The sequence below is a fragment of the Phyllostomus discolor genome, chromosome 2 (assembly GCF_004126475.2).
Source record: "Phyllostomus discolor isolate MPI-MPIP mPhyDis1 chromosome 2, mPhyDis1.pri.v3, whole genome shotgun sequence".
In the NCBI taxonomy this organism is placed as follows: domain Eukaryota; kingdom Metazoa; phylum Chordata; class Mammalia; order Chiroptera; family Phyllostomidae; genus Phyllostomus; species Phyllostomus discolor.
The window spans coordinates 104,639,471-104,652,868 of NC_040904.2; the positions used below are offsets into that span (position 1 = coordinate 104,639,471).

Sequence of the window (13,398 nt, forward strand, 5' to 3'; positions counted from 1 at the left end):
TGGGATCCAGTACACAGACATGTGGGCCAGAGCACTTGTGGACAGGTAAGCCCTGGAAGCCATGGCCAAGCAGCAGACCCATGCCCCCAGCATGGGAAGCAGCAGTGGCAGCTGGTGGTGCTAGTTTTGTGCACAGACTCCAGGAAGAAGCCTGAGGCCCAACAGTGATAGGGAAAGAAACTGAGCTGCTTGAATGATTGTGCAGCACCATCTGCCGGGTTCCCAAAGGACAATATTTTTAAATGGGAGAGGGACTCCAGAAGCAGCCTTGAACTGATCTGGCAGAGGATGGTGAGGTTTTTCTCTGGGTGTTCTGAAGGGGATGGGCTCTGAGGCAGAAGCCTGCCATTCTTTCAAATGATGCAGTTTCTGAAGAAAAGACCCCTTTCTCTTTTCACCAAACTTGTCTCCAGTGTTTGCCTATGGGTGGTGGGCAACAGAACTCCAATTTCTGCTCAGTAACAGTTTCACTACTCTGCTCAATATATTTGGTTAGCCAAAAAGCTCAATATATGCAGTTAGCCAAAATGTCCATTTAGTTTTTTCCATAAAAGACATATTTTTCAATTTCACCAGTAACTTTATTGATTTGGATATTTTCAGTATGTCAGCTATCTCCCACAAGGTAGAACATTGATTGTTCTCAATTAATGTGTCCATTTGATCGCTATCAACTTCGACTGGTCTATCTAATCACGGAGCATCACCCAGCGAGAAATCTGCAGCACAATTCTTTGCAAACGACTTTTGACCTGTTGGATCAGTTGCAGCACCTTCTCCATACACCGCACAAATCTTCTTTGTATTTCAGCTCCATTTTTACCTTTCTTGAAATAATAAATAACAATATGCTAAAAATATTGCTTATTTTCTTCCAACTTCAATACGCAAATGGCTACACAAAAATTCACCAATTTTGGTAAGTTTTCTAAAAAAATAAAGCACACTGATATAACAGCTGTCACAATACAATCTAACAAAATTGTTTCAAATGAAGTTAAAGACAACTAAGTGCTACAAAAGCCATTTCATAGAAAAAAACAAATGAACTTTTTGGCCAACCTAATATAAGACTTCCTCAACATTTTTTTCTTAAAACAAAAAGTTTAAAAACTACTACTACCAGGACATCATTAAAAAAACAATCTTCTGCTTTCCAGATTCATAAGTTTTCAAGAATTATAGTTCCCAGGAAAAATGCTAATTAGAGCTCACTGTTATTGGTTTTAAAAGTTTATATAATGCTTACCTGAAAACTCGCCCGTAATTCCCATGTACTTTATATACACCATAGAGTCGATCTGCTACTCTCTGGAATAAAAAATGCTATTATATGGTCAAAGATATATACATTAAAATAAAACAAAAAATGCATGCTTAGTACAATATACTTGGAAAATATGGAAAAGAAAATACTTCAATCTCCCTAAGTCTTATCACTTTTGATATAGGACATTTAAAGGCAACAATTAATATATACAGAAAGAAGTATGAAGGTGATTATAAATATGATGACAATGAGGCAGAATAGTAAGAAGCTAAGAAAATTTGTTGGAAAGTGGAATGGGGAAACTCAGACAGATAGCTGAACAAACTGGCTGAGTATTTTACAGCCAGGTACAGAAGGTCACCGGGATGGAAAGTCTTGGGTACCTAGCAAGGGGTAAAACTGGCACTAGACCTCGATCCCAGGGTGGCCCTTCTCCTGGTATATTGCTGGTCATGTGGTTTAGAATCCCTGACCTTTCCTCCCTAGACATAACATCTAGTCCTCACTTGTACTTCAGATTCAGGTCCATAAAAGCAGCAAAACCAGGGGTGTGAGCTAGGACCAGCTGCAATGACTAATGACCCCCTTGCCCTGGTACTAACCAATCAGTAGAGACGATGACCCTGAAAGGGCACACCTGGGAAACTGAGGAATATTCTATTGAAATCATCTCCTAAACTCCCAGCCTTTTTACGAACCCTCAAAACAAAGCTCTTTGGGAGCAGGCCCGCACCTTTCCTATAGGGAACTGTTCCACATGGCGTGGGGAATGTAGCCTAGCCCGATTCGGAAAACCAACAGGGAGCGAGGTCGGCACACAGGACCCATGCCCAGGGATATGTTTTCACACGGGGAATCAGGCCTTCATTTTATCTAAGCTGCTATGAGGCTTGCTTTTGCTAAAACTCCCTCACCCTGAATTGAGGCAGCAAATGTTTACTGCATATCTCTAAAGTAGCTTCTTAAAATCTGTGCGAAACCTCCCAAGTATGGAGTATAACCAGTTCAACCACTTTTCCCCTTGATCTGCAACATCCTTCTCTTTGAAGTAATTAGCAACATTATTTCCTTTGTTATCTGTAACAGGTAATCACCTACAGTAAACCTGTGCACAGTAAATGAGGACCATCCTCAATGTAATGTACCCAGAAAAGCAATAAAAGCCTGTCCAGGCAGGGGTCAGGGCCCTCTCTCAGAGAGCGGCAATGCCATCCTTTTTTCTCCACAGGACTTCTGTAGTTCATGTGAATTTGTTTGTCGCAGCCACAACACACGGGCCCTGAGGGCCGGAGTCCACACCACTTCCCTTTCTCTCTTCTTCCCCCACAGATGTGCATCTCCTAAACTCTAAGGGACCCCACAAGACTTGCAACCAGGGGAGCAATGGGCAAAGGCAGCTCATCCGGGGCAAGCCCCCTGAACCTGTCTCCAAGGCCCCCTTTTGTATGACTTCTCACTGACCCAAGGCAGCCCCACCTAGTTTCATTTCTTTCCCATAACATCTCTAGAGAGCCAAAGCAGTCCTGCTGGACTCTTCTGTTGCTTCTTCTATCCTAAGCCCTTTCGCACTCCTAAAAACACCTGGACTCGTGTTGTGAAATATTTCTTGCTCAATGTCAAGAACCCACACATTACAGGCCTGCCCAAGGCAGACTCACTCCCAGTCCCCTTTCCAGTAACAATGCAATTTTTTCCACACGATAATATTTTTATCCAGCAGGTTAACTGATTCCACTTTAAATAGCTGCATAAAATTCCACCTGATGTATATATAGACTATGTAAGCATTCCTTGTTGGATATTTAGTTATCCTTAATTTTTTTAGTATTGTAAATAATCTTGTAATAAGCTTCTGACAATAAGGCTTTTCCATATTTCAGACTGTTTCCTTATGGTAAAGTCCCCAAAGTGGAATACAAGGGAAAGATTATAGATATTTTCAATTCTATTGATAGTTTTATATATAAATGCTCAACACATGCAACATACTTCTATGCTATTATCAAGGTAATTCCTTCTAACCAACAAAAACAGTAGATTTTAACTAACAAAGGAATTATAATTCAGATAACTGGGTTGAAATATGTACTGCCTAGTCATTCGCACATATTTTACAAAAGACAAAATGTAACACCACATGTGGTAATTTGCTTTACTTTCCCCCAGTTTTATGGACAGAAACTAGAAGACCAAAAGTTAATCCCAGCCCTGGCTGGGTAGCTAAATTGGTTGGCATGTTGTTCTGATGTGCCAAGGTTCTGGGTTCAGTCCCCAATCAGAGCACATACAAGAATCAACCAATGAATGCATAAACAAGTGCAACAATAAATCAATGTTTCTCTCTCTCTCTCAAATCAATTTTTAAAAGTCAATCCCACATAAAACCCTAAAAAACAAAATTGTATAGAGTTTCTAAATGTAAACCCCAAGGATAAATTAGGGCCCTAATTCCTTACTCACACAGAAATAATTTGAGGAATTAGGTATTAACCATAAACAAATCTTAACCCTTTCAATACTTCAGCTTAAAGTGAACAAAACCATCACTGCAACACTTGGAGCAGGCCTAAAAGGATCATGAAACGTTTTCCATCTCACCTTGGCCTGCTCTGAAGGAACACACATCCACCAGATGAGGGAGCAGCACACTACAGATTTGCAGCTTGCTTTTTGTAGCCTTTTTGGAACACAGTCATGCTCATTAGTGTTAGCATTGTCTATGATTGCTTTCACAGCAGTGCTGAATAGATTCGACAGGGATCATATAGCCCAAAATGCTGAAAATATTTACTATCTGGCCTTCAGAAAAAGTTTGCCAACTTCTGTACTAGACTCACCTTTCAGGATAAAACTCATGGAAATGATTCTGCTTGAAACTTTCCAGGGTTGTCCCCAAGTTCTCTAAACTAGTTTTTACGGCATATTTTTGCTAATAATTTTTTCAGAATCCTATGGAATGGCAAAGGCTGTTTTTTTTTAAGTGGTTCCTTCAAGTAAGCTGGGAAACACTGAGCTAATAAAGTTTAATGGGTGTCCTCTCTACAGGACATTTTAAATCATTAAAACTATATGAATCATGACTGTTGAAGAGAGAGATACTGTTTGCAGTAGGGAACATCTTTCAGGACTGGAATTCCAAAGAATACAAAATAGAATATTCCATTCTAGACTAACTTTTACAGATCCTTTTACTTTTAAAGATGAAACCTCCTCCTGAGAGTTGAGCATTTTATCATCCACCTAAAATATTAATCATGAAGGAGAGGGAGAGAACTTGTTAGACAGCCACATAAGAAAAAAACTAGCCCCGGCTAGAGGACTTCCAGTCAAGATGGCAGCACAGGCAGACATGGCTCACTTCTTTGCACAACCATGTCAAAATTACAACTAAAATATAGAACAACCATCACTCAGGAATGTCTGAAATTGAGCTGAATAAAAGTCTGACAACTATGAAATCAAGTTGAATGGAAGTCTGACAACCATAAAATGAAAGAAACCGCATCCATCCAGGCTGGTAGGAGGGGCGCAGATGCAAAATGGGCTGGTCCCACACCCACGTGGGTGGATAAAAATTCAGGAGGACTATCTCTGGGGCAAGGAGTCCTAGACCCATTCCAGTCCCCCAGCCCAGGATTCCAGCGCCAGGAAGATAAGTCCCCACAACTTCTGGCTGCAAAAACCAGTGGGACTGAGTTGGTGGAAGAAACTTCTGGAGCCCCAAGCAGTTCCTCTTAAATAACCCACACATGGACTCACCTACACAGACTTATTCTGAGCACCAGCACTGGGGCAGCTTTAAAGGCACAAGTGGTTTACAGGGAGAAACTGAAGTGTCCGGCATAAAGGTGGGCAGAGGCCAGTGTCCCTGTGCTAAACTCTCCCCACACAAAGCCGGTAAACTGGTGACATATCTAGGACTCCATCAACCTGGCTAACACTGTTTGACCCACCTTGGAGATCGCCAGAGACTCTGTCCCACCCAACTTACGGGTCCACTGAAGCTGCTTTTCCACAAGAATGGCTGGCTTGGTATCCAAATCCTTTCAAATAAGTAACAGCTGACTTCAGTGAGCCCTAGTGCCAGCCAGATTAGATTCACAGCTTGGCTTTGCCTGGGAATCTCCAAACCGGGAATGAGTAGCAGCCATCTCAAATTGCTTTATAGCTAAAGCAGGGTGCCCCAGAAAAAACACAGGTGGGGGCTGACCTTGGCCTACACCACTGGGGAAACCCCGGAGCCAATGCACCCCATGGACAGCTACAGACCATGTCGGAGCACTACCACCTGCTGCCCCTGCACAGCTGTACCTCCAGGGATAGCAGGAGTAGATGGTCAGTGGTCACAGCCAATCCTTACAGCTGACTGGCCTGGATAAATCCCTCCCATTGATCTGTCAACATCAACCTAGGCTCAACTACAAGAGGAAGTTGTACTCAGCCCACATGAAGGGTGCACCTCGAGTACCCAGCTTGGGGGACAGGGGAGGCTATGCCACTGGACCCTACAGGACACCTACTACATTAGGCCACACTACCAAGACACGGACTCAAAGCAGCTCTACCTAATAGATAGAAGCAAATATAGAAAGGCTGCCAAAACTAGGAGACAAAGAAACATGGCACAAATGAAAGACTATATCAAAACTCCAGAAAAAGAGCTAAATGCAATGGAGATAAGTAATCTATTAAATACTGAGTTCAAAACACTGGTTATAAGGATACTCAAGGAAGTTAGGAGCTCAGCAACATAAAAAAGACCCAGTCAGAAACAACAGATACAGTAATTGAAATAAAGAATAATTTACAGGGAAATAACCAGTACAGCAGATGAAGTCAAGAATCAAATCAATGATTTGGAACACAAGGAAGCAAAAAACAACCAATTAGGACAACAAGAAAAAACAATCCAAAAAAGTGAAGAGAGTATAAACAGCTTCTGGGACAACTCCAAGAGGTCCAACATTCGCATCATAGGGGTGCCAGAAGAGAAAGAGCAAGAAATTGGAACCATATCTGAAAAAATAGTGAAAGAAAACCTCCCTAATTTGATGAAGGAAATAAATAATCAACTCCAGGAAGTGCACAGAATCCCAATTATGATGGATACAAAGAGGTCCACTCCAAGACACATCATTATTAAAAGGCCAAAGGTTAAAGATAAAGAGAGACTCAAAAGCAGAAAGAGAAAAGAAGGTAGTTACCAGATGAGTCCCAGATGAGAGGGGGAGTGAAAGCATGAAAGAAGAGATGAGGGGATTAAGAAGTTACAAATAGGTAGTTATAGAACAGCCATAGGGGTGTAAAGTACAGTTTGGGAAATGGAGTAGCCAAAGAACTTATTCACATGACGCATGGACATGAACAATGGTGGGGGAATTGCCTGAGGGAGTAGGGAGTGCTGGGTGGAGGGGGGCTGGGTGTAGGGAGTAGGGAGTGCTGGGTGGAGGGGGGCAATGGGGTAAAAATCAGGACAACTGTAATAGCATAATAAACAAACAAACAAACAAACAAACAAAAAAACCCTAGCCCTGGCTAGTATGGCTCAGTTGGCTAGAGTGTTGTGTCATGGACTGAAGGGTCATGGGTTCGATTCCCAGTCAAGACACATACCCAGGTTGAGTGTCCAATACCCAGTCCAGGCATATGCAAGAAGGCAGCCAATCAATGTTTTTTTTCTTACACTGATGTCCCTCTTGACCCCCGTGTCTCCTGCCTCCCCCCTTCCTCTCTCTCTAAAAGCAATGAAAAAATGTGCTCAGAAGATTAAAAAATTAAAGAAAAAAAAAAGAACAAGAATTAAGAGCAACATAAGTACATAATACAAGTCCAAAATAACTGTTTAAGGAAAAGTTGGTCAATCCAAGTAGGTAATTTTCTTTCTTTAAAGTATATCACTCCTGGCAGCTAGTATAAAAGGAGTTTCTACTATAGTAATTAGAAGTCTGGAAAATATTTTGATCCATAAGAGTATAATGAAAGGAGGTCAGAGTTTTCATCCAAAGTTTCCTCTGCAAGTGTAGCATCTCTAGGATCAATAGCAGCAGTATTAAGCAGGAAGCTACATGCTGTTCCCAAAGGGAGAGCAAAACCTCTTTGAATAAAGCCCCTACTAGAGAGGTAAGGGTGCATCTTTGATTAGGGTTGCTGTTTCCAGCTCTACAAAAGGCTCCTTCCTCCCCTGTGAAATTTTCTATACCCATCATCGACGCTAAATATTGTGAGGTACAAAATCTTGAGCAATTAATCCAGAGTTAAAACACTCTTTTTAGTCCTCTGAAAACAGAAATATTGAAACCTATTGGGAAGTCAGCTGTATCCCAGACAGTTTAGCCCAAAGAAGAATTAAACAGAGAAACTTGTCTGCAGTCTCAATCTAAGGCAAACCTACAACACCAAAAGGAGCAAGTGTCAAGCCTTTCCTGGAACACTTTGGAGAACATTGTCAAGAACGCAGCTTGTAGAACACCAGATAGTACCTCCATTATCACTATAAATACAAAACCCATTTAGGAGAGACTATTAAAGCAAAACACATCTTCTATTACCCATGTAGCACAACAGGTCAAGCAGGAACATGAAAAAGAACTCGCATGTCTTTGTGGCTGATTTGACAAGGGCAATGTGTGGTGTGCAGGAAAAGGTGAAAACTCAAGAAGCAAACTAGAAACCAAACAGGAAATTCACCCTAAGAACACTGTCCTCAAAAAACATCATGTTGTTGCCCTGGCTTATGTCACTCAGTTGGTTGGGCACCATCCTGCAAACCAAAAGGTCACAGATTCAATTCCCAGTCAGGGCACATGCTTGGGTTGTGAGTTTGGTACCCAGGCGGGGGGCATGCAAGAGTCAACTGATCAACATTTCTCTCTCACATCGATGTTTCTCTCCTTCTTTCTCTCCCTCCCTTCCCCTCTTTCTCGAACTAAAAGAAAAATAAATTAAATCATGGTGTTTCAGACGCCCCATCACTTCCAGTAACAAAAAAAGAAAAGGTGACAGAAATTAGACACCAGCAAAATCTCCCTGTACAGAACCTACAGGTTTCACAGAATGGGAAATGATGAAGTCTAGACCTTGAAAGTAGCACTGTTTTGGAAATTCCGGCCAAGATGGAGGCATAGGCAGACACACTGTGCCTCCTCGCACAACCAAAATAAGAACAACAAATTTAAAATCAAAAAACAACCAGAACTGACAGAAAATTGAACTGTATGGAAGTCTGACAACCACAAAGTTAAAGAAGACACATTCATCCAGACTGGTAGGAGGGGTGGAGATGGGCAGCTGGGCGGAGAGGACTCGAGGCAAGGTATCAGCTGGGGACAGGGCAGTCCCACATTTGCATTCAGATAAATGGGGAGGAACAACTGGGGAGCGAGACAGATTGTACAAACAAGGATTCCAACACAGGGAAATGAAGCCTCATTTCAAACCTCTGAATGAAAAAACCTGTGAGGGTTGAGGCAGTGGAAGAAACTCCCAACCTCACAGGAGAGTACACTGGAGAGACCCACAGGGTCCTAGAATTTACACAAGCCCACGCATCTGGGAATCAGCACTAGAAGGGCCCAACTGGATCATGGGAAGTGAAGGAAGTGACTGAAAACCAGCAGAGAGCAGAGCAAGTGGCATTGTTTCTTCTTGGACCCCTCTCCCACATACAGCATCACAACGCAGCAACATGGGTTGCCCTCCTCTGGTGAACACCTAAGGCTCCACCCCCTACTACGTAACAGGCACACCGAGACAAAAAATATGGCCCAAATGAAAGAACAAATCAAACCTCCAGAAAAAATACAACTAAACGACAAAGAGATAGCCAACCTATCAGATGCACAGTTCAAAACATTGGTAATCAGGATGCCCACAAAACTGGTTGAATATGGTTGCAAAATATGGAGGGGAAAAAATGAAGGTCATAAAAAGTGAAATAAAGGAAAATATACAGGGAACCAACAGTGACAGGAAGGAAACCCAGACTCAAATCAACCATTTAGACAAGGAAGAAATAAACATTCACCTGAAACATAATGAAGAAACAAGAATTCAAAGAAATGAGGAAAGGCTTAGGAATCTCCAGGACAACTTTAAACGTTCCAACATCCAAATCACAGGGGTGTCAGAAGGAGAAGAGGAAGAGCATGAAATTGAAAGCTTATTTGAAAACATAATGAAGAACTTCCCCAATCTGGCAAAGGAAATAGACTTCCAGGAAGTCCAGGAAGCTCAGAGAGTCCCAAAGAAGTTGGACCCAAGGAAGCACACACCAAGACACATCATGATTACATTACCCAAGATTAAAGAGAAGGACAGAATCTTAAAAGCAGCAAGAGAAAAGTACACAGTTACCTACAAAGGAGTTCCCATGAGGCTATCAGCTGATTTCTCAAAAGAAATCTTGCAGGCGAGAAGGGGCTGGAAAGAAGTATTCCAAGTCATGAAAGGCAAGGACCTACATCCAAGATTGTTCTATCCAGCAAAGCTATCATTTAGAATGGAAGGGCAGATAAAGTGCTTCTCAGATAAGGTCAAGTTAAAGGAGTTCATCATCACTAAGCCCTTATTATATGGAATGTTAAAGGGATTTATCTAAGAAAAAGAAGACAAAAAATATGAACAGTAAAATGACAAGTTATTAACAACCACATCTAAAATAAACAAAGCAAACAAGTAGAACAGGAACAGAATAACAGAAATGGAGATCACATGGAGGGTTATCAGTGCAGGAGTGGGGAGGGGGAGAGAAGGGGAAAGGGTACAGAGAATAAGTAGCATAAATGGTAGGTAGAAAATAGACAAGGGGAGGTTAAGAATAGTATAGGAAATGTAGAAGCCAAAGAACTTATATGTATGACCCATGGACATGAACTAAAGGTGGGGAATGCGGGTGGGAGGGGGTGTGTAGTGTGGAGGGGGAATAAAGAGGAGATAATGGGACAACTATAATAGCATAATCAATAAAATATATTTTAAAAATTAAAAAATAAAAATGAAAGGGTATATGCCAATATTCACCATATATTATGCAGTATCTTTTGTAATGTATTAAAGCTCCAACTTATTTCTCTTTTGTCATTCATAAATGATTGGAAGAAAATTCATTATAGTTGATATTGCTAAATTTTGATTTAAAAATCTTTTTCCTAGAAATCTAATTATTCAGTTATTTATGATTTTTTTTAAGAAAGAAACTTTAAGTTGTCTTCTTGGAGCTGCAGGTCTCAAAGTAGAGAGTTCTTCCAGGGGTTAGAGGTCAGTTTAGCCTCAGTACGTTTTTCTTTAAGTTGTGGTCCTTTATTGCACGTATCTTGTTACTAGACTTCTAAAAAAATTTCTAAGGGACTTCACAGAAACATTTTTAGTGATGGAGGTAAGGACTTTTTCAAAGAGATTGAGGCTTTGAACAGGAGATGTGGACTTAGGGGATATTGTGTGAGATTTGGAGTTAAATGTTTTATTTACAAGAAGACAATGGTTTACATTTGCTCAGTTACCACAGATGCTATGTGGGGCACATTTTCATAGAATATAGTCTTTTAAAAGTAATTAGTTTTGCTACATAGCTTATAGACTCCTCAAATATACTTAGCATGTCAGCTTCTTTCCATTCCTGTAACAAGAACAAATGTAAATTGAAGAATCTTTATATAAAAAAGTAAACTTCAAAGGCTGCTCTGGACCAATACTTTGCTTGACAAAGTTCTTAAAATTTTACTTTTTATGTCCATATTAAGACAGTGTCTAGAAATATGTTATGGAATCATTTGAAAAATTATTAAGTAATGTATTTCATTAAAAGTCTAATATTTAATATTATAAAGAATGGTCTCAAACTTTCAAGTGCACTTTGAATTTCTTCTCTAAATTGTTAAAGTTATTGATGATCTCATTTATAAACACTAAATTCTGTCACCTGTCATTTTATCTTTTATTCATTTAAATGTGTTCTTTCTTTATTTTTAAAAGATTTATTTATTTATTTTTAGAGAGAGGGGCAGGGAGGGGCAGGGAGGGAAAGAGAGGGAGAGAAACATCAGTGGTGGTTGCCTCTCATGCACCCCCAACTGGGGACCTGGCTCGCATCCCAGGCATGTGCCCCGACTGGGAATCAGACCAGCAAACCTTTGGTTTGTAGGCAGGCACTCAATCCACTGAGCCACGCCAGACAGGGTTCTTATGTGTATTATAAAAATTATTTTATGATCTCTTACCTAAATAAATACTTGCAAATGAAAAAAAAAGGGCAAGAGTTTTCATCCTCGAAAAAGGTGAGCAACTCCATGAGGAACTAGTTTACTCGTGAACTAGGCAACAAGTAGACACTCTGCAATTATTAGACCAGCAGTGTTTCTGGTGTGAACTATTCATGGAAACAAACTATTTTAGTCACTAAAACATGGAATGACTTATATCTAGATCATCAGGGCTGTGAGAAAAAAGAGGAAGCAAATAAAAACTATAAACTTAGACCAAAAATCATAATATCTGAAGAAAAGGAAAGACAAAAATGGCAGAAAAATGAAATACAAATTACTAAAACCGAAAACCAGATTAATTCAATGGGTGGCAGTAATCAAGAATACTGGTGCCAGGAAAAGGGGGCTATGCCCAATGACTGAGTCTAGACTGCTTTTCAATTTCTTTCTTTTTGCCAAGTCTTTCTTTTGAAAATTGATCATCTGACAATTGACAGAGAAGAGCTGACACCTAGCTGATTCTGTAACAATAGAAGAAATATGACAAACTCATCCTAACATCCTACCCAGCTCTGAATCATTTGTACCTATGATAAGAATGTCTTCTTGCCCTGACTGATGTGGATCAGTGGATTGAGTGTGGGTCTGTAATCCAAAGGCTGCCAATTCGATTTCCCATCAGGGCACATGCCTGGGTTGCAGACCAGGTCCCCATTTCGGGGTGTGTGAGAGGCAACTAATTGATGTATTTCTCCTATATCGATGTTTCTCTCCCTTTTTCCTTCCTGTCCCCTATCTCTAAAAATAAATAAATAAAATCTTTTAAAAAATAATAAAGTCTTCCTTATACTCACTGAAACTCCAGGGAATTAGATATTAAAAAAAAAACAAAGTTTTATGGCATCCTATTAAATTATCTTATTTTGAAAATCTGGAAACATACAGCTTTTCTTTTCTTTTGAATTATCTCCTGAGAAGCCAAACACTAAGATTTTAGACTCATGATACTACCAAAATGGTTCCCAAAGGAGCAGTATGTAATACTCGATGCTGCCATCATCACTAAATTTCACACTAGATATTACCACCCACAAATTAAATGTTAAATAGTATCTCGATATTATAATTTGTATTTTTAGAGTATTAGCAAAGTTAAACACCCCACCCCCACCGCCTATTTTAAATTTGACTTCCCCTAAAGAGGCAGCGTATGTGGTAGGAATACGGGATTTGGAGTCAGACAAATGTAAACTCGAATTCCAACTCCTTCTTGCTTTAGAGTTTGACTTTGGAGACTATATTAAACCACTCCAAGCCTTACTATTATACCTTCCTCTGTGAAATGTGAAAACAATCTTCAACATATGACTATGAGGATTAAATAAGATGACATTTGTAAGGTTCTTGGCAATAAGCAAGCTGATCAGTGGAAATCAGTTCTCTTCTCTCTCAATCTGATTGAATTCATACTCTTTATCAACAGGCATTTGTAGTTGGTCAAAAGCATAGGTTCTGGAGTCAAACAGACAAAAGTTTAAATTCTGGCTCCACACATCTATTTGCCACTGTGGTATTAGGCAAACTACTCAACTACATTTGCCTCTGTTTCCTAATCTACAATGTGGGTACAATAAACAGTATCTACCTTCGAAGAGCTACTGGGGAAAGTAGATAAGAATAATATACAGTGGTGCATAACTGTTAGATATCAGTATTATTTTCTTTTGTTTTAGTTTATACAACAAATGATCTCATTTGAGTTGCATATATGAATAAATAAGGTACACATTCATATAATAAATATTTATTCAGCACTTCTATATGCCAGGCAGATATTCCCATTTGCCAGCAAAGAAAACAAAACTCTGAAAAGTTACTAGATTTGCCAAAAGGCCCTGGTAAATGACAAACCCAGGCTCTCCCAGTCTA

General features: G+C 40.1%; 1 protein-coding gene across 1 annotated transcript in view; it reads right to left on the reverse strand.

Moving 5' to 3' along the window:
• SNX4 (sorting nexin 4) overlaps nt 1-13,398 on the reverse strand; it is a 78,366-nt gene that overhangs the window by 29,175 nt on the left and 35,793 nt on the right. The window contains exon 8 of the mRNA XM_028504633.2: nt 1,250-1,311. Coding sequence (XP_028360434.1) covers nt 1,250-1,311 — 62 coding nt within the window. The remainder of the gene's footprint in view (nt 1-1,249; nt 1,312-13,398) is intronic.